Source organism: Phalacrocorax carbo, chromosome 4 (genome assembly GCF_963921805.1).
Source record: "Phalacrocorax carbo chromosome 4, bPhaCar2.1, whole genome shotgun sequence".
NCBI lineage: Eukaryota > Metazoa > Chordata > Aves > Suliformes > Phalacrocoracidae > Phalacrocorax > Phalacrocorax carbo.
This window is the reverse complement of record NC_087516.1, coordinates 62,180,995-62,201,981: the sequence shown is the minus strand read 5'-3', so window position 1 is coordinate 62,201,981 and position 20,987 is coordinate 62,180,995. Positions and strand designations below refer to the sequence as shown.

The following is a 20,987-nucleotide window of genomic DNA, read 5'->3' as shown; positions in this document are numbered from 1 at the left end:
AGGGGCTATGCTGGTGGTAAATGGATTATTGACTTTCGCCTCCTATTTTGATTAAAACTACATACAGGATGTAAGGACTCCAGCAAATCCCAGTGCCTAAGGTGGTAATGTATTCTGTAAATCAATACTATATTAGTAATAAAAATGACCAAAGCATGCATCCATTAAGAATTCATAATAGAAATTTGTTTAGGTTATATACTGTGTGTATTGATTGCTGCTATTTAAAGATGAAGTATGTCTTTCAAGCAGAGTGCTTATATATGTAACTGCCTACATTTTAAATCCATTTATTTTTAATATGAAGATGAACTGAAATAACATAGGGAAATATGTATGAATAGAAGTCAGGATTTTATTGAAAAACATTATGGGAATATAAGTATGCTGAGAAGCCACAAGTAGATGTCCGATGTTGCTGAAACCTAAATATTGGACCTGAGCAAAATAATAAGTAATAGATGTGGCAGTCACGGTTTGCAGCTCCAGGCGTCCAGGTAGCTTAAGTTTTTCATGGCTTTGCTTCTTAACATCGAATTGCTCACCTTTCCACATTGTGGTAGAGTATGTAATGAAACACGATATAATATAGTAATACTGTGCCCTGCTTTGCTCGCGTGGCAGGGACAGATTTGTTGTACTGAGCTGCCAGCAGAATGGAGACCCTGCTTCTACGCAGTGCTGCTGGCTCTCTGCAGCTCCCCGCATCTGGCGCAAGTGTCTGTACAGTCAAAGAGGACTTACGAGACCATACCAGGTTTGGGGACACTTGCAGCACAATGACTGGGAAGTAGGATTTGGAAAATAATGCCCCAGCCCATCCCAGTAGCACCATACCAGGAACGTAAATGCTTCTGTCGTTGATTTGATATTGTAGGATGTACACTGTAAAGACTTTATGGAGCTAGTAGCACCTAAGGCCAGTCAATAAGCTTTGCAGGATTATAATAATTTATTAGATAACCATATAGGAAGGCTGAATTAAAAACAAAACACACGCACACACAAAAAAAACCAAAACAAAAAGCTAAACACACACACAAAAAACCAACCAAACAACCAAACAAAAAAACACACACACACACACAAAAATAACCCCAAAGCAGACAGACCTACTGAAAATGTAGTGCCATACCTATGCCTTCATCCATCCTCCTGAACTTAATCTAGCTGACTGGTACAGGGCCCAGTGCTTCTTCAGCAATGAAGAGGTACCTTCTGTAACAATGAATGGTTGAGAAAACAATTCACATGCCATAGCTACAGTATTTATGTCTCACTGCAGCAAATAAAAAACTGTTTTAGATTACACAGATTATGGTTCATTATGAAAACAAAGCGAGCCTCTGACTGAAATCCCATCTGTTGGTTTGCATTAAGCAATTCCCTTCCTCCTCCTTGCTGTCGTTTATTCCTAGGAATTCTAAGGAGCTGTCCTGGAAAATTTTTTGTCCATTCATGACCACTAGATAAAGGCCAGATACAAACCTCCTTTGCATGGACAAGCTCAGGAGGTATCTGCATAAAAAGTTGACTGAGGGTTCTTTGGGTTTTTGTGTCTGGTTGGTTGCTTGGGGATTTTGGGGTTTTTTTCTTGGTTTGTTCTGGTTTTGGTTTGTTTTTTTTTTTGACTCAGACAGTAAGTTCAGCAGGTTCCATGCTGCCCAATGTGCCTCTCTCTTCCAGTTTTCTTTCTCCCAAATCTTCCTAGATCTTTACAACAGAAAGAGGCTCCTGTGATCAGCAAGCCAGACTGTTTGCACAACAGAGATCTCGCCCAGTAATTCGTGAATCAGGCTCCCGTATCTTCTGTTTGAGTTGTACATATCTTCCAGACAAATGATTTCCAGTTATGATTTAGGGACTTCTCCTGATAAGGAATACATCATATACCTAAGGAAACTGTTCCATGGTAAATTGCTCACACTATTAAAAATATGTACCTTATTTCTAGCCTGAATTTATCTGGCTTCAACTTCCAGCTCTTGCATTTCGCTTGCCTTTTCCTGCTAGATTAAAGAGCTCCCTATTGTTAAGAAATATCTTCCCTCTGTAGATACCTGCAGATTACAGCGAGATTGTAGACTAGTTAGACTAAGCAGCTTTGCTGTCTCACTTGTAAAACTGGCTTTCCAGACTCTACTTGATTGTTTTTTTTACATTATTTTTTAGATTTTCAGAAGTTCTTTCGAAGTTTCTGACAATTTTTTTGAAGTATAGACACCACAATGTACATGTTCCAGTAATGGACGTGTTAATGCCATATGCAGGGCAATTTAATCTTCCCGCTTCTGCTTGTTATTCCCCTCCTTATACTCCCAGAGATCATGTTTGCCCTTTGAGCCACTGTGTAGTGTTCAAATTCTTATCAATCATGAAACAGTCTTGTTTCAGAGCAACTGCTTGCGAGGCTGTGGTTTCACATAATTAACACTTTTTGTATTCCTACGTGGACTTGTATTTGTCTGTGTGAAAGCACGGTCTGCTCGGACAGTGTATAGATCAATCTGCAAAACTGACAAGGTCCATGTCACTACTTAACATTTCATCAATTTTTGCGCTGACTGCAAGTTTGGCAAGCTTTGAGTTTATTTTCTTTCAGATCATCAGGAAGTGTGTTGAATGATACTGGACTGATGAGGATCTTGCTGAACTTCCAGAAATGGTTCAGCGCGGATGAAAATTCCACATTTACATTATTTTTTTGAGAAGCAACAGCTAAAGTATTTTTTCTGTGTGCAGTCGGACACTTATATTTTGGTTTTATAGCCTTCTTCCTGCCCCCCCCCCTCTTTTTTTTTTTTAAAGGCGTGCTGGTAGCAATGTGCTAGTGTCCCAGATTGAATTAAAAACAGCAAGGCGTTCCTAACGGGGTTGTGGGGTTTTTCCAAACTCTAGACAGAAGATATCTAATTCTGCAGAATGAAAAATATTGGGCTGCTTGCTATTATATCTTTCCTAATATCTGATAGAAGAAAAAAAAAATCACTGTGAATTATGAATAAAACTGTGTGCTTCTTTCCAAATGCAGATTGGAGTGAATTACTGAATATCTGTAGGGGGTTGATTTCATGCTTGACAACTGGCTGTCTTTGACCCATACACCTTACCATTTCAAAAATACTGCTGCTTTTCTAAAATTTTTGGAAGCATAACTTTTCTTAATCTCATGGTCCACAGTTGTTTTGTTTGTTTTTTCAGCTTTTATTTCTGCATGTTTGTGTTTCCAAACTGTAATTTGTACTTGTTAGCCACATGGCTGCCTTTGCCTTCATTATTTAAGTGAGGTTAGACTGTTCAACAGAAGAAGATTTTTTCTCATGATTTCAGAGTTGGGGATTTTGTCATCTGGAAACTGACTTCTCAGTTTACTCTCTGCATTTTTAAGCTTAAATCTTTATTTCTGTTTAATTTTGTGTGAAATATTTTAATCTATGAGGAGCTATCCTGGGTAAAACCCTGAAGTATATATGTTACTAGTCAGAACTGTGATCTTACTTTACTTTCCAAGTCAAATTGGTTCATGGCAATTTGGTCTTAGGCATCTGGGGTTTTTTTTCTGGTTTTTTTTTTGTTTTTTTGGTTTTGGATTTTTTTTTGTCTGTGATAAATTTATTTGTTGGAACAGGATCCTATGAAATTATCCAGAGACAGTCTCACTAAAATTTCCTTAACTTTTTATGGTCAAAATTAGGCATCAATACTTTACTGGTTTTGCCAGTCATGGTATGACATGTCCAGCATATACTTCCCTGATAGTAATGCAATGAAAAAATTGCAGAGAGGTATTTAGAAGTTGCTTTGCCTCATCCTTTATCCAAGTTAGGGGCCTTAGGGCAACCCTCCACCATCACAACATCCCGTGTGTTAGCACCTCCACCCAAAAGTAATACGGGCAAACATTGCAGTGCATCAAAAACTACTTTATTTTTCAGAAGGGATAGACACAATAACAGACTTCCTGAGTGAGAGCTTTTGTATTTTGCCCCTGCAAAACAGTTTTTTAACCCTACACAGTTTTGGGTGTTTTGTTACAGAATAGTAGGGGGCATGGAAGAACCGTAAATAGAAAAGTCTGATTTCTTTTACAAAGGTTTTCCCTCACGCTCCAAAAGTACCCTTGGAGGGCAGTGACAGCAGAATGCTTTCCTCAGATACGAATAGCAAACAGGATGATGGAAATATGCAACAATTTTATTCTTAGAAAAAGCAGAACATTCTAGATGTGAAGTATAAATAACTCTAGAAGAACAAGGCTTGAAATAGGTACAGGAAGAAATGGGTATTATGGGTACAGGAAAAAGTTCTTGAAATGAAGCCTTTGTTAGATAAAAGTCTGTTTCTATTTAGAAAGTGCACTTCAATGTACTGTAACATAATTACATTAGAAATTTAACTAATAATCTCCCAGGAAACAGTTCTCTGGAAGTCTTTCTCCATGGCACCTTTTTTCAAGTCTGAGCAATCTCACCCTACTCAGCGCTTGTCAGGCCACACCTGGAGTCCTGTGTACAGTTCTGGTCCCCGCTGTACAAAAAGGATGTGGATAGGCTGGAAGGGGCCCAGAGAAGGGCCACCAAGATGATCAAAGGACTGGGAAGGCTGCCATACGAGGCTAGGCTGGGAGAGGTGGGTTTGTTCAGCCTTGAGAAAAGGAGGCTTAGAGGGGATCTCATCACCATGTACCAGTACTTAAGGGGCAGCTACAAAGAGGATGGAGACTCCCTTTTCACAAGAAGTCCCATGGAGAGGACGAGGGGGAATGGACACAGGTTGCTTTGGGGGAGATTCCAATTGGACACCAGAGGGAAACTTTTCACATTGAGGACAGCCACCCATTGGAATAATCTCCCCAGGGAAGTGGTTGACTCGGCCACGTTGGACAACTTCAAGAGTTGTCTGGACAGGGTGCTGGGCCATCTTGCCTAGACTGTGCTCTTCCTAGAAAGGTTGGACTAGATGATCCCTGAGGTCCCTTCCAACCTGGGATTCTGTGAATCTTTCAGAAAACCTATAGGGAGGAACAGTACAGAAGGATTTGCCAAGGTTTGCAGGTCAGTGCCTGGTAGGGGGTCTTGGTGCCTGCAGGCTGTCTGCCTCCCAGTCTTGTTGGAGGGTACCCCTAACTCTGGGCTGGGGTGCTGGGATTCCTGCCCTGGATGCGATCGCACCCCAACCTCACCTGTCTGCCACACTCAAATAATCCGAGCAAAGCTGCCTAGACCATCTTCTGTCTTGGGAGGTCAAATCTGGGACTCTGTAAGCCTCAGGTCAGTGTTATCAGAGGTCTCCTAAATCTCCCCTGACCAACAGGGACTGTGTGGTTGGGGGTGCTGGATCCCATGTCTCTTCTCACTGATCAGGGAAACTGTCTGCATCAAATGCTGTTGCGTGGTTGAGCTGTAGTGCCCAGGTGTGCCTGAATTAACTTTGACCCCATAGAGAAGGGCCTCGTCTGTGTTGTACCCTTCTGTCTGTGCATCCTCTGGTGTCCCAGCAGCACTGTCTTGTCCAGGGCTTGAAAAAGTCCTGCTCTTTCTGACCCTCTATCTAAAGGGGAAGGAGGGATGGAGTCTTTCATCAGGTTAGTTTGTCGAAAACTTTTCTTTGCCCTTAGCCCTGCTTTCTCTCTCTGGTTTTGTTGGGCAGTTAGATCCTGGTTTTTTGTTGCCAAAGAGATCAGCAAAAGACTTACTTCTTTCATCTACCTCTTGGAGGAGTAGAATTTGAAATAAGATCAATGACCGTGTTTAAAAAAACGAAGGATGGGGGGGAAGTCTTCCATCCATCATAGCTGTTTGCAGTTGTTTTTTCCTGAAGCAAGGTAGATATTTTTTTTAACCATATTTTCGTTGAACTAATGAGCAGTGTGCCCTGTTTGCTACCCATGCTGCATGGCTATCTGTTTCTGTGCCCCCATAGCTCCTGTTTCTAATCTGCACGTATTTCCTCTTCTCTTTAAAGAGGGCACAGACCCTCTTTTTGTTCAACTGTGCACATGGGTGTCTGTGAAGGAGCCCTACACTTTCTTACAGGACAAGTAATAAATCATGATATCCAGCACTGTAGGGACTTTCATAAAACAGTGTTGCCTTTTAACTAGTACCGGGTTGTTATTTTACTGAGCGCAGTGTCTCTGTGCCTATTCATACTTATTATTACTGCTTTTTAAAATGCTTTGTAGACTATTGTTACCCACTTTTGAAGACTAGAGTGGAAAATGAGTGGAAATGTGTATCCTGGTGTCCCCTGGTTACTTTAAACTGAAATTGTAGGGTGGGGAGGGTAGGATTTAGAGCATTTATTGCAGATAAAAATGTCATAAGGTGAGTTTGGCCATGCTGCCATGCCCCAGCTGCTCTGGGACAGCAATGGCAGTCCTAGTAGAGCTGCAGCATAAGCATCACCTCCCTAGTGTGAAGCCCAGGAGCTCTCAGCTCTGTTACAGATCTGTTCACCTGACTCTTCTGGGAGCAGTTAATGTTCAGAGCATTTTGGGAGCCTATAGGTGAGCATTATTTCAGATTTTCATGTGGTTCACCTTGACATGGACAGTATTGTGTGCACATATGTACTATATATACACACATATATATGTATACAGTGTTTCTGAAGCAATATTTGCACAGGCTGCATTAAGTGGAAAATTAATTAACCACAGTGTTTGCTGTGAGCAGGTGGGTGCAATAGGAAACTTCATCACTCAGGTTTTTAGTTGTGTTTCCTAGTAAGTGAACCATTTTGTGGAGTTAATTTAATTCATTAGTTTTAACATTTTGCTATTTGCCACCGAGAAGGGGTATCAGCGGGCAAAAATATGTGATTTCCCTGAAAATCTGCTTTTACTTGGAATGTATTTGCACCTGGAGCAAGTGTGCTTGTTTCAGCTCATTCTCCAAATTTAATTATCCTGTTCTTTATTTTTAAGATTGAGGTGAAGTAAATAATGTTGGCCACTGTTCAGATGAATGTGTATGCTTCTGACAATCTCTTGTTAGCTGCTAGTATATGCCAGGTGAAATCCTTGATCGTTTGAGGTCAGAGGGGAGTTACATCACAGACTTTGGGGAAAGTCACGATTCAGAGGGCTGCAGAGAATGGCTTGCCACAGCTTACTTGCAATTCTTGTTAGCATATCAGCAAAAAGGATCTTAGATCTCATGCCTCTGTTTCTGAGAAGGAGATCATAGATGTCGTGCTATGGAAATCCTCATCCAGCAGCTGGGGACTGGTTTGTGTTTGTAGATTACTCACGGATCTTGCTGATAAACACCCACTGGTGTCTAAAAATCGGTGACCTTTAAGGTGTGCTGAATAGGGGACCCCAATTTTCATCTTTCCATGTAGAAAACCACATTTTCCATTTTGCCTGTTATACATATCATGCATTTATGGAAGTGTTTGTGTATAAATATATATTATATATATATAAAATGGACTGCAATTCTGGGAGGAGGCAAGATCTTAAAGCAGTCTCAGGCTTCTTTATAAAACTTTCACAGAGTTATGGCTAGTGGAAAGAACAAATTCTGTGTTGTTATTTATGGCAGAGACTCAAAGGAGCTGTGATGTCTAAAAGACCAAGAAAAATCACAGTTATTTATTTAACCATCTACAGTTTAGCCATATTACTTCCTGAAGATGGCTAGTCTTCAAGGTCTGGGTAATTTCTTGTAAAATTAACTCTAAAGGAGTCATTCTTGGCCTTCGGTGATGTAAAGCAATTGGTTTAAATGATAAATATTTGAGGCCCCAGATTTTTATACAGGTATTTGAATGACAGGTTGTAATACTTGGGGAGAAATTTTTCTCTTTTGCTGCCTGTATTTTTCTCTGGACAGTTCTTCAGATTTCACACAGTTCTCCTTTCTGGGCAATACAAACTTAAAAATAGATTTACTGCTCTGGTAAACAAGTCTATAAACAGTACAAAGTAATCCTCACTCTGCTGTTCATCATTTCTTTAATAATGCAGATATTTCTACAAGAGCTTTAATGTTCCCCTTCAGAGGCTGCTCAGGGAACTGTAAATCAAAATTACACTTTAACTTTGAGGAGGTGTTACTCAGTAGGAATCTACTATTTGCAGTCACTTTGCTCTTCAGCAAAGCTCCAAATGCATCCAACCTGTCTGATTTGCATCAGCCTTAAAAGGGTTAGTGAACCTGCTGGGTTCACTGGGTCTCTTCCTGACTTTAGGGGTTTGGGGTTTTTTTTGTTTTGTTTTCTTGTAGGGCTCTTTCTTTTTTCCATGTTGTTCTCCTATGGTGAGATAGAAGGCAGATTTAGGCTCTGTTGCATGTGGCCATCCTCCATGGCAGACCATCTCTGACCTCACATATGGGTCTCTGCCTCCTCCAGCTCATCCTCGTCCTGCTTCTTGTAGCTCAGGGCTGCCACCTCCCAGCTCACGGTGATACAAATGACAGAAAAGAGCATGTCCTCAGCACTTGGGCAATATCCATCTGTGGACACCACTAAATCCTTTTGAAGTCCTTTCTGATGACATATCTAAAAAAGCTCTGTTGGTAACAGGAAAGTTATTCCAGATTTGCATTCTTTTAGCAAGGGTAGGAATTTAAGCTAGTGTTTTAAATTGAAACAACAATAAAGTGTAATATTAAATGAAATTATGATTTAATATGAAATCCAAAAATGATAAACAGATTTGTTTTCCTTAATGTTCTTAGGCTAAACACTTGATAGTCATTTATCTAACTGCCTCTATGATAATACCCACTATGGTGGTTTATAAAAGTTTTTATCTGAGATTAAAAAATTAACCTTACTAATGGCTACAGTAGAAAGCTACAGTAATTTAAATTTAAAATTTAAAAATGTTATTACTCAAATTCTACCCACTTCACATTAATTTGTGCTGCATTAGATTTAAGACTTCAAGGCTGTTCAGCAATGTCAGAGTCAAAGCTTCCCTGTTTTGTTTTTGTTTTGGTTGTAGTGGTGGTTTTGGTTTTTTTTTGTTGCTGTTTTTTTGGTTGGTTGGTTGGTTTTGGTGGGGTTTTTTGTTTGTTTTTGGTTTTTTGAGACAGGTTTCTATTGTAACAGCAGTAACTTTGAGTTAGGCAAGTAATAAATGGCACGTGTTTCCTTATTGAAGGCCCTGGTGCAATTTGTGGTATGTGGATTTGTAAAAAGGAGTGCTCCCTGTGGCACAGAACCTAATGCTTCCTTTACTGAGAACACAAGAGTCTCAGTATTATGGACCAGGCTCTGAAGCCCTTATAATTTGAATAATGTCACTGTTAGGCTAGAGGGCAAGTTTAGCATAAGGATTGGTTACACATCTTATGCACGGCACTGCAGGTCTTTAACCACAGATGCTTTCCCTAGCTGTGCACCAATTTCCTACACTTGAAAGATAATTCACATGAAGGAAGACTGTGAATTTAAAGAGAATTCGTATCTAAGTATCTTCTTGTGTGTGCCTTTTGTTACAAATGAGTTGATCCACTGCAAAGAAAAAGCTACTTGGGAATAGCTTTTTCCCATGAGGGGGCCTAAATATTAATGCACTTGCATTCACCTTCCCCTTGGAGACAGCATTTCATTTGTCTGTTGTTCTCAACTTGTTGCTTCTGCTTCAATTAAACTCATTTAAGCAACATTTAGCTCAGGCTGGGACTGTGCTTCTGACCTCTGATCTGAAAGGTAGGTTGTCATGTATTTTTGAAAAGCACGTTAAATTCAGCCTGCCTCCCTTGCTTCTGAAAATTTTTTGCTTCCTTTCTATGACCTTAGCTAACCTTTTCTGAGTTGATTCAACTCTGGCAGCCCATCAGAAACCTCCCTTCGCACCCCACTGCATCCCCCTCCGGTGGTTTAGTTTCTTGGTGAACTACTGAGTTGTCCTGCCTCATTAAAGGGTCCAGGGAGCACCAGAACTGGGTGCAGGTCCAGCAGCTGAACTATGGCTGGAGATAAGAGGGCTTGGCTGTGGGGGAAGCAGGACCCATTCTCCCTTCAACAACAGTGAGCTGGTAGGTTGGCTCACCCCAGACCACTGCCTCTTTAGCAGCATGGAAGGTGACCCTTGGTGATGCCTTGCCTTGCAGTGTGCTCCAGTGTAAATATTAACTGCAGAGGTATTCACCTCTCTAAGTGGAGGATTTGTGAAGGCGAAGGCTTGTCAGAAGAAACGTTTATTGCAGTTCTCAGGGTATTCCCCATCACACACTAGTGAGGCAGCGGCCCATTAGTCCCAGAATATGGGAATGGAGAAGCTGAAAGAAAGCAGATTACTGCTGTTGCACTGTTCTCTTCCACAGGTCTGGTTCAGTTCAATGCCATGTCTCCCTGAGCCAATTTGCCTCCTTGCCTCTCTCCCTTTACATGTCCTCAGCTGCTTCCTACTGTCAGACTCCTCCATTCATAGTTACCATCTCGTTTCTGTGGTCTTGCTGTTTATCACTTCGTCTCCTTTCCTCATAGGGCCTTGCAATGACCCATTTCCCTCATGAACACATATCCTTAGGTGCTAATGCATCCCCTTCACAATTCTTTCCTGTTTCAGGTGGTCTTCTACCAGTCCTCTTTGCTCATTATCTGTGAATTTATTTTCTCTTTTCCCCTATGGGAAGAACTAATCTAAATCTTAGAGAGTCTAAAAGAATCTAACACTTTACTAATGAGAAAACCTTCTCCATACTTTGAGCTAGGGTTTGGGAGAGTGAGGGGAGAGAAGAAGGGTATTTACCAGCTGACCGTGGCAAGGAGATGAGGAATATCAGTGATATGAAGTTTGAGCAGCAGAAGTGCTCCAGGATGTAGCTGTCTGGTGCTTAATCCTCTGGCTGCTGTCCCTGGGCTTTCTGGGCATCCAACAGGTGATGGAGAAGGCCAGTTGTTTCTGCATCACCCTTTTGAGATCTGATCTCTAGGGTGTCTAGAAATATGGAAGAAGGAGATCTGCCATGGAAATAAAAGTAACTTTCCAAGAGGCTTGTGCCTGGGAGCAGAGGCTTGCTTCAGAGGTGTGCCATCTGGGACTCGGCTAATCTTTTCACCGTGCTCCTGTTTGCACCCTTGGCTGTGTCATCTTGGAAAATGCACTGCCTCTGTGTGGGCTTGACAGCCTCTATAGAAACCTCCTCTGTGTTTACTACATCCTTCTCCTGTGTCTCCTCTTCATTGTGGTGGAGGGTGTAAGATATAAATATGCTGCTGAACATCTATTGCATTTTCACTGACATAACCTGGGAGCAAATCCCTAGCAAGTGTCACTTGAGTGTTATAATGGAGGTAGATTAAGTAATTTATGGAACCATAGGATAGTTGACCTCAGCCTCCACAGGGAAAAGCATGAGGTTTTTTTAACTTTTCTTTGGTTGCCTTGGATGGGGTGTTGCATAGCACTGTGTTTCTCTGTCTTTTTTTGTATGCTCTATCTCACCATATAAGAGGATGCTTTTGCAGTTTGTGAAGTCTGTTTGCTGGGTAAAGGGGATCCTTGCTTCTGGTGAAGGTACCCAAAAGAAACTCACAGATTGTTTTGATATCTTCTATAAAATAAGAAAGCCCGAGATAGCCTGGAGGAATGTGGATATTTGATTCACATGGGGAAACCCAGGCTGAAGCCACATTCTTCACTTTGAGGATTATATCTAGTTCTCTTCTTCCTTTCCCTAGCAGATTTTTGAGTGCCTAATGGAGGAGATCAGATGATTTTCCTATTTTTATAGATGAGACAGCAATCAACTGAGGCACAGAGGGGAGAGCTGGGAGTGGAAACTAGCACTGTCCGGCTCCAGCCTTGCGCTGCTGATGGCTCCAGCCATTTGGCCACACTGGCTGCCTTCAGTCTTCACTTCCTCCCCAGGGAGCTCAATATGGACATTGCAAGTGCTTGCTGCAATGTCTTGGCACCAGTCTTCGTCTGTAGGATGCACCTTTAACCCCTCTGCGGGCTGAGAGTAGAAGAAAGGCTTTTCCCTGTCCCGCTAGAAAAGATGCAGAGCTCTTTGCTATTTAATTTGTTGTCAGCATATGTGGAGAAAGTGGGGGAGAGGGAATAGTGTTTCCGTATTTGTATACTCGTCACAAGTTTTCAGACTTTGGACCAACCAGGTTTTTTCATCTTGTCAGAACTAGATTGATAGATGTGAGCAATGAAAGTACTGGGGAATGGGAGTACTGTACATTGGAGGAATGTTTGTTGTCACTACCTTTAACATGAGTTTCTGTTTGCTACTAATATTGTTGTTGAGATCAGAGGCCAGGTATATTTTAGATTAAGGAGAAGGGAGACACAAAAGAAGCACTGAGCTGTTTGCATGCTGCAAATGAGTGCACTAATGAGACTTCATAGGGAAAAGTAGGGCCCTGATTTAGAAAAGCACTGAAGCATGTGCCTCTCTTCAGGGAGTGACAGAGTCGTATAAGGCCTATTGACTCCATAAAGGGGGTTCAGCTCATACCCATACCTGAGTTTGCTTCAGAACTAAGGGGAGGAGAGGGATTTTTTTGTTATTACTTTCTGATTCTTTTTTCCCCCCACAGAGTCAAGGTGAGCGGTGGAAATATTAAGTACTGCAAAACTGCAGACACAGAAGTATTCCTTCAAATTAGTAGGAAACCTCTTCCCCCAGCATGTTGTGTTTGCCTTTGGGAACAGTAAGTCAGGTATTTAGCTGGGCAGACCAAATCATGTGCAGAACTTGTGAAAATAATTATCTATACATTTCCAGCTTTTGTTTCATTGCCCTTAAATATGCACTGAAATTTCACTCTGAAAATTCTGAGCCAGAAGATCATTTTGCTGGGAAAATTGCATATAAAACCTAATTAAAAGCATCATCCCACACTTTTCTTTTAAAAGTACATCTACTAGCATCATGCCTCTAAATGTAACAGCTCAACAAGTCTCTAGCAGCCAAGAAGACACGTAATTTAAAGGCTATTTCAGCATTTGATTAAGCACACAGTGATAACTACAAGCCCATGCCCTGCAGGCATGACAAGAGGCAATTATGTTCTGAGGTCAAAAGCGAGGGGGAGAAAAAGCACAAGATTTTGATGACTGACTTAATTTTCTACCTCCTGAAATTAGCAGAGACAAAGAAGTTCTAAATCGCCCAGATAAAATCCTGTCATTATCTGTTGCAGTTTCACCCTCTGCTCTCACTTTGCCCTGCAGAAGCACAGGAGGATGGTTTTCCACCAAATGGCTGCACTTAGCAAACTGAAGTTGGCACACGTTTAAATGTTAAAAAGAGTGTTTTTCAAAATCTTTAAGTTCTGCCTTCTGTATTTAGATGGCTCTCTGCACATAGGATCCTGGAAAAAGACACCTGTTTTCCAAAGTAGTGAGCAGCCATCAGCTCCTCTTGACTTCACGCCAACAATTAGGTCACTTATTTAGGAGATTAAATAAGGAGCTCAGTGAGAGACTGCAAAGATAGGGAGCTGCTCGAGGGAGAGAGAAGTGTATTAATGAATTAATACAATTGTGCTGTGTATTTCACAGATGGGCTTTGACGTATCTTATTTCATAGCAAAAAGCAAAAAATATGTGCTTCTCACAGGGAAACCAGTAAAAATGTTTAAGATAGATTATCATATAGGGATGCAAGATCAAGAAATGTGCTTACAAGGAGATAAACAGCCAACCTCTAATCCCCCTTTGGAGTATTTATTGCAGAAAGCAGGGTAGAAAAAAAAGACACGCAGAGCAGCTGATTTGGTGGAGGATGGCAGGATGGAAAACACGTGCCATTGCTTTCTCCTATCATATTATATTACAGTCTTCAGCTATTCCTACAGTTTGTCCAGGGTGTTGCATTTCTTTTTTGCTGCGTATCCAGGAAATAAATATTGACTCCATGATGCCACAGTGAGGTGCTCTCATGGTTTAACCCCAGCCAGCAACTAAGCCCCAAACAGACTCTTGCTCACTCACCCCAGTTGAATGGGGGAGAGAATCAGAAGGGTAAAAGTGAGGAAACTCATGGGTTGAGATAAAACCAGTTTAATAAGTAAAGCAAAAGCCCCACAGGCAAGCAAAGCAAAACAAGGAATTCATTCGCTGCTTCCCATGGGCAGGCAGGTGCTCAGCCGTCTCCAGGAAAGCAGGGCTCCATCACGCGTAACGGTTACTTGGGAAGACAAATGCCATCACTCCAAATGTGCCCCCCTTCCTTCTTCTTCCCCTATATATAAATATGCTGAGCATGACGCCATATGGTGTGGAATATCCCTTGGGTCAGTTGGGGTCAGTTGCCCAGGCTGTGTCCCCTCCCAGCTCCTTGTGCATCCCCAGCCTGCTCGCTGTTTTCAGCACAAATCCAAAACATAGCCCCATACTATTGTCTATAATGAAAATTAACTATCCCAGCGAAAAGCAGCACAAGTGTCTGTAAGTGAAAGCTGCCCTTCTGATGGCAAGCAGTCGAGTGATTATGTGAGACACAAAAAAGTGAATTTCAGTGAACAGAAAGCCACATCTAGAAACATTTGCATCTGGCCAGAGGTTCTGTAATGGGAATAAAACATGAGCTCTGATTTTTGGAGAGAGGTGTTTGGTTTTGGTTTGGTATTTTTTTGGTGTACTGGGGACTGACACTCATGCAATTTTAGTAGAGCAATGCTGTAAAGTTTCATGTACAGGAGAGATGTGCAAGATACAGAAAATATGCTCTCACACCTGGTACAGAAACATGTTTAACAGCTTCTACTGAGACTCTGTATTTTCATATTAACTGTGAAATCCTCCACCAGAAGCCTGAAGTAATGCATCATCATTGTTGATAGGGTTGCTGTGAGATTAGGATGCTATGTTTGCCCTAAGACAAACTTCTGTTTTAATCAAACCTTATTGCTGGTAGCAGTTCCTAACGTCTTATTTCCAACAAAACACAAGAGTTAAGATTAGCTGCATATGTAGAGGATTGCTGTTTGAGAAATATACTAGGTTTGCAGGAGTGAATTCCTAGACAGTTAATTTCAGTGATTTAAAGTAGCGTTTTCCTCAACCATCACATGTTTAATGTCTGCTTTCTTTGACAATACAGAATAGTTACTGCAAAAAAAGCATAAGGATTAACAACAAAAATATACTCTGTGAAGGATGTGGGTTGGAGGTTTGAGTTTTGTTTTCTAAAGCGGGAACCGTGAAAAGTAAAGTAGTATTAGCAACCGTCTTTGCCATTCCTGTCCCCTACAGTAGCCTCCCAGAGAATAGGATCCAAATGCCCAAGAACTGGGCCAAACCCAAACAGCTCATATTGACCGTAAACCTAATTTTGCCATTTTCTTGGCAGTTAATAGGAGTCCTCTAAGCACATGGCAGGAGCAAAGAGGGTCCTTGGCCTCAGTGTTCTGCCAAAAGCTGCTAAAGGCCTTCTGCCTCACATGTCTGTGACAGGAGAACTTGATCACAGTAAGAATTTACTGCATTACACAGATTTATGGTGCAATACAAGCTCAGGGCAAAACTGTTTCTCCAGTCTTGGGGAAGGAGGATATCTTACATGATCCAAATCCTAAAGCTATGCTAATTGCAGAAGCCCTTATTCAAGAATAAGTGCATGTCTGTCTTGGGAGTTTGGCCATTAGTCCACACTCTGGCCAATCGGTAAGGATCTGATATTGGAGTAATCCCTGCAAATTTACAGAAATAGGTATGTTTATCTGTCCAATAATACAAATCTAAATGTGACAACTGACAATAATAGAAGGCTTCGCGGAAGTTAGAGTAATGTGTTGGACTGCTGCCTGCCAGACAAACAGATAGAGCAGCCTTGATACCATTAAAAGATACACTGAGAAACATCAGTATGCTTTTATTTCCATAAGCAAACTTGGCGTGTGTGTACCATGTGGAAGTTTTATGGGACAAGACAGCAGCACATTGGAAGGGATTTTTGGTTTGGGGGAGGGTATTTTGGTGTTTTTATAATAGGGCCTGGGGCAAAGTGAGTCATTGAAAGATGCTCGGTGTCAGATGGGCTCTGGATCTGTTGGAGGGTTAAACCTTCCCTGACTGCTCTGTGACCATCACATAGATAGAGCCTTAGTTTATATGCTGAGTTTTGTGGTTGGAAGTAGTACCAGATGGAGCCAGAGGGGCACATCATCCCTGCAGCTGGAAACCTTTTTGGTGGGTGAGTTTTCATTCTCGTGGAATAAGGAAGGGAAGGGGTTGGCTTTTGTTTCAGCTTGTGGCCAGTGTGCTCAGCTGGAAAACAAACATTCAGATCCCAGCTTCACCGTGGATTTCCCATGAAATCTTCTGGAAGGCCTATAACCCTTCTGTGGCTGAGGCGAGAATGACAACCCATAGCTATTTCATATGGATATTTGGGGGATTAATACGTTCACATTTATCAAGCTGTTGAAGATCTTTGGATCAAAGAGGCTGTGAAGATGGGAAATATTATTGCTTGTTGTCATGCAAGTTTATCTACTAATACTTTAGGGCTTTGTTTTCAAGGCATCTCAAAGCGTGTTTCTTTTTTCTTTTGCAAACTATAGCCTGGATTTCTTTTAAAACAGGTAAGATTTCTGAGAACTTTTTAAATTTACTTTACAAGTATGTGCCAGTATTGAACATCCAGGCAGATCCAATGCAAAGCTGAGACTGAACTTTAATCACCCAGTGTCCCATATATTGGCCTTTCCGTGGAAAATAGCACTACAGGGCCCAAACTTTGGGATGGTTGCCAGAGCCCGCAGGCTGTCCCCTGGCATGCTGCAGGCTACAGCAAAAGCCATTAGGCTCATGTTTTCTACAGGACCAAGAAAAGGACCAGGAGCAATCCAGATGTTGTTACATCTGTAGCAGGACAGATGCAGTCTTGCGGAGCAGGTGGGATCCTGGTACTTGGATTGCTCATTGTCAGCAAATTTGCCCAGGCTGATCAGGTACAACACAGGACTGTAATTTTATATATCAAAGCCAACTAGCTTTTCACCTAGTATGCAGAAGTAATAACAGTGCTATAGTTGCTGTTTACCTCTTTCCATAGGGGATTTCTAAAGCCCTGTATAAATGGGATTGTTAGCTTATTTCTGTGATGAGAAAGCCAAGTTGCTGAGTGGAGAACTGATTTCTCTGAGCAGCCGGCAAGCCAGGGATTGGACCCTGTTTCTGCAGACTGTATCTCAATGGTACCGAAACTATCTCAGTACAGCACACGGATGAAACCTGCTGCTAAACGTCATTCCACTTTTAATCCTAGCCTCAGTGTGGAAAGTAAATGTTTGCTGTGTTTCTGTGTTAATCCTTGCAGCTTTCAGCCGTGCCCCGGTCCCCATGGCTGTGGTCCGAAGGGAGCTGTCCTGCGAGAGTTACCCCATAGAGCTTCGCTGCCCGGGAACAGATGTTATCATGATTGAAAGTGCCAACTACGGGAGGACTGATGATAAAATCTGTGACTCTGATCCTGCTCAGATGGAGAATATCCGCTGTTATCTGCCAGATGCCTATAAGATTATGACTCAAAGGTATAGTATTTAATATTCTTTGTTTGCTGACTGTTGGGTTTTTAATCCGCTATGTACACACTAGTTTGTGTGTGTGTTTGTATGAGAAAATGCTGGTACTTAGTCTGTATGTATGTGCACAGAATTACAGCTATCATTGTTAAACTGTGGGTTTAACAGAGTTGGGTTTGCATCACGGAATACAAATAACATTTGCTGTAAGTACTACTAATCAGCCATCTTGATACTCACTGCATCCCAATTTTACCTCTGAAATACCTAAATATCAAGGCTCATAGTGAACGTATAAGTGAAGCCTTTCTCAAATGTACATTCACTATTTTTTGTGCTGTGTTCAAGCAGATGGCCTATAATCTCTCTAAACAATTAATAATTTTCGTTCAGAATAACATTTACATTTTTCAAAGTATAAAGACAAGTCTCCATCATTCATCGTGTTGCCACGCTTAGTTTTAGGGAGGATCCGAATTCCCAGCATTCACACTGGTTTTGCAGAAGACTTGCTAAATTTCTGTATAATAACTATTGCTGTTAAGTGTGGCTACTGTGTCTGGAAAGGGTAACTGAGATACACACCATGGAGTCAGACTCCTGTATTGCAGAGCCAGGGCCTAACAGTTTATTCCAACCTAGAGGTATCCTGGTTATGGGAAGCCTTTAACTGTTGCTGAATTTTTCAGGGTATTTTCTGGCACAAGAGGTGTTGTGGGAAGGATTTGTAAGCTATAGCTCTTGATGTGTTAATTGCATTCAGATTTTCTCCTAATAACTACACATGAATAATTATTCAGTACATTTGGCTGTTAATTAAATAGTAATAGAAATTAGTATTTCAGGGTATTAGTAATGGTATTGACATAGGCAAAGCGTTGCTAACTGAAGTAATGACAACTGTGTTTGCATGGTGACCTAATGGCTACAGCAGTGCAAAGTTTTAATGGAGAATCTTGCTATTGTTTGCTGTGAGACACTTTGCACTAAAAATGGAGTTGTGCGAGCAACAGAAAAGAAAGCGTGAGTTTCTTCTATATTTGACATACTAATGGCTGGTTTTGAGCTCCCTTTAGAATGGCTTCACATCAGGGATTTAGATCTCAAAATGCTGAAAGGCCTAGTGAAAAATGTCCTGGTCACTGCATAGGGCTCCTATAAGCCCATTCTTTAAGTTGAACCCCCTTGCGTAGCTGATTGAAGTCCTGTTCGTAGGTTTGTGCCAGTTATATTTTCAAAACAAACGGAAAAGGTAGCAACGTGCCATCAGCTGGTCCCTTGGATTTGGCATGGTTTTATTGGAATTACTGTAATTCTCCTGTTCAGGTTGTTAGTGGCTTCAAGCAGAAACCCTTAATCCTCTGCATACTGGCAGAGTAAAACCATGTCATTCCCTTCGTGGGCCATTACAGAGTACAAAGTATTAATATTTTCATATATTCGTAGTAGCATCCTCCAGGCACTAGCTTCCAAGCCAAATGGAGAGCTCTGCAATCTTCTGCTCAGTCCTCACGTGTAGCAATTCTGCAATAAACATTAGTCCTTCGGTCAGGGAGGGCACATAATCATATTATCTGCCCACGGTGCTGGGATAAAAATGTACGTTGATTGCTTGGCTCCAGATATCATCACTGTGGACTCAGATGGCTTATCAGAGAATTATCAGGGAAGCACACCTCTGGGGCAAAGCATCTACCCATTTGGGTAGAAAGTGATGCTGTGGAGGATGGCCACTGAGGGGGAAATTTCTTGCAAGGGAAAAGCAAATCCCTACTGACTGAATCTTAGCTGTGGGGCCTTGCCTGATGCAGTTCAGCAGTGAGGAGGCTCAGGAAAGGCTGGTGACTCCTTCCATTTAAGCCATTTGATGATCAGTTTTCATGAAGAAGTGTGCAATTGTGTTATTAATTTGGTACTATTGAGTTTCTTGGAAACAAATATTACCTGGTTCTAGTTAAAAGGCAGTTAAAAGGGGGGAAAATACTCTACTTTGCATTTTTATGTCAGTCAGTCTCATTTCTTTTTTTAATCTCCATTAATTCAAAGAGTTGAAACAGTTTAAAGATAAAACCATTAAAATGAAATATGTTCTTCAGATGCAAACCAGTCTGCCAGTTCACAGCTCCTAGTACGCCTTATGACTGAGTCTCTGAATAAAGTAGTTTAAAAGGAAAATCTTGACAGCCTAGTAGTTGTGGCACTAACTATAGCTTTTTCTTCCGAAAGCTTCTACCTGCAAAATTAATCAATTCAGCAGTATTTGGGTGGTTTTGCAGATGAATGCAGGCTTTAATACAATGAGCTTGTCTTTACTAATGCTGTGGGGTGGTGTCCTGGTTTCAGCTACCTTGAAGAAAATTAACTGTATCCCAGCTGAAACCAGGACAGGTGGGGAAGCAGCTACTGGGAACTAAAGATCCTGGTGACAGTGCAACCGCATGGTAATCAAAGCTGTCTGTGTACAGAAAGAAAAACTATATGCGCAGTGCATGCTTTTTATGCATTGATTAATTATTGCATTCATAAATACACAGTCCCCTTGTAGTTTTATAATAAGTTGTCTAACTGCTGGCAGGTTTTAGTCAGCAATGCTGTACAGCCAACTTAGACACATTATGGCATGGCCGTGGGGAGGGGGAGAGGGAAAAGTGGGAAGAAAATTCTGTGTGAGACAGAGATGATGTTAAGACATGAGACGAGGCTGCGACTGAGCAGATTTATGGTAGATATTAGCAATTGCTCCCTGAGCTCACCCTCCCCCCCAAACAAAAAATTGAACTAGTGTGTTCCTTTCTTCGATATGTTTGTTTAAATTAATTTTGCAGACGAGTACATGGGGTTATTTTGAAAGGGAAAGCCATAAATCTGATGGTGTGTTTGTGGAGCCCCCTGAGCAGAGGGAACACAAGGAGTCCTTACTGCAAGCATTGCCCTGAAAATCTCTAAAATCTTCAGAATATTGCTCTAAGTAAAGAATGTACACACAGCTTGTTAGGGAGCTATTTTATAGGGAATTAAATCTGTGGCCTATTTTGTTTTTTAACTTGCCAGCTCTTCCTTCAAGCATTCAAGCAGCAGCTGCCCATAAAAGCTCAGAATGAGTGCTTTATGGGCTGAAGTTTTTCTGGTATGATTAGAGAAAAATGTATTTCATAGCACGTTTGCATTGGAGAAATGTCTTTTTGAGGGCTGTAACAAACAAATTCTCACCATGCCCATTGTAAACTGTGTGCACTGTACCATAGGAGACTTCGCTAAGTCCTCCCCTGAGCAACTGTACCACAAAATTAACATATCATCCATTCAAACAGCCGGGGTTCTCTTCTAACCATAGGGAGAAGCAGCCTCCCATTCCTGTAAGAGTTGCCTTTGGTTTTATAGTGTTAACGCTGCCATTTAGTCTATTAAAAAACACCCTAAAGAAAAATTTAAAAAAAAAGCTTTCAGCATGCCCTCTTGAATTTCTTGTGGATGCTTTCCACCAAGGAAATACCCAGCTCAGGAAGACAAAATCTGATTACATTTTGCATGCTGGT

The 20,987-nt window shown here is 41.4% G+C and overlaps 1 protein-coding gene across 8 annotated transcripts in view; it reads left to right on the top strand.

Annotated features, from left to right (window-relative positions):
- ADGRL3 (adhesion G protein-coupled receptor L3) overlaps positions 1 to 20,987 on the top strand; it is a 517,783-nt gene that overhangs the window by 218,917 nt on the left and 277,879 nt on the right. For all 8 annotated transcript variants that reach the window (XM_064450191.1, XM_064450192.1, XM_064450188.1 and 5 more), the window contains one exon: positions 17,247 to 17,460. In XM_064450191.1, coding sequence (XP_064306261.1) covers positions 17,247 to 17,460 — 214 coding nt within the window. The remainder of the gene's footprint in view (positions 1 to 17,246; positions 17,461 to 20,987) is intronic.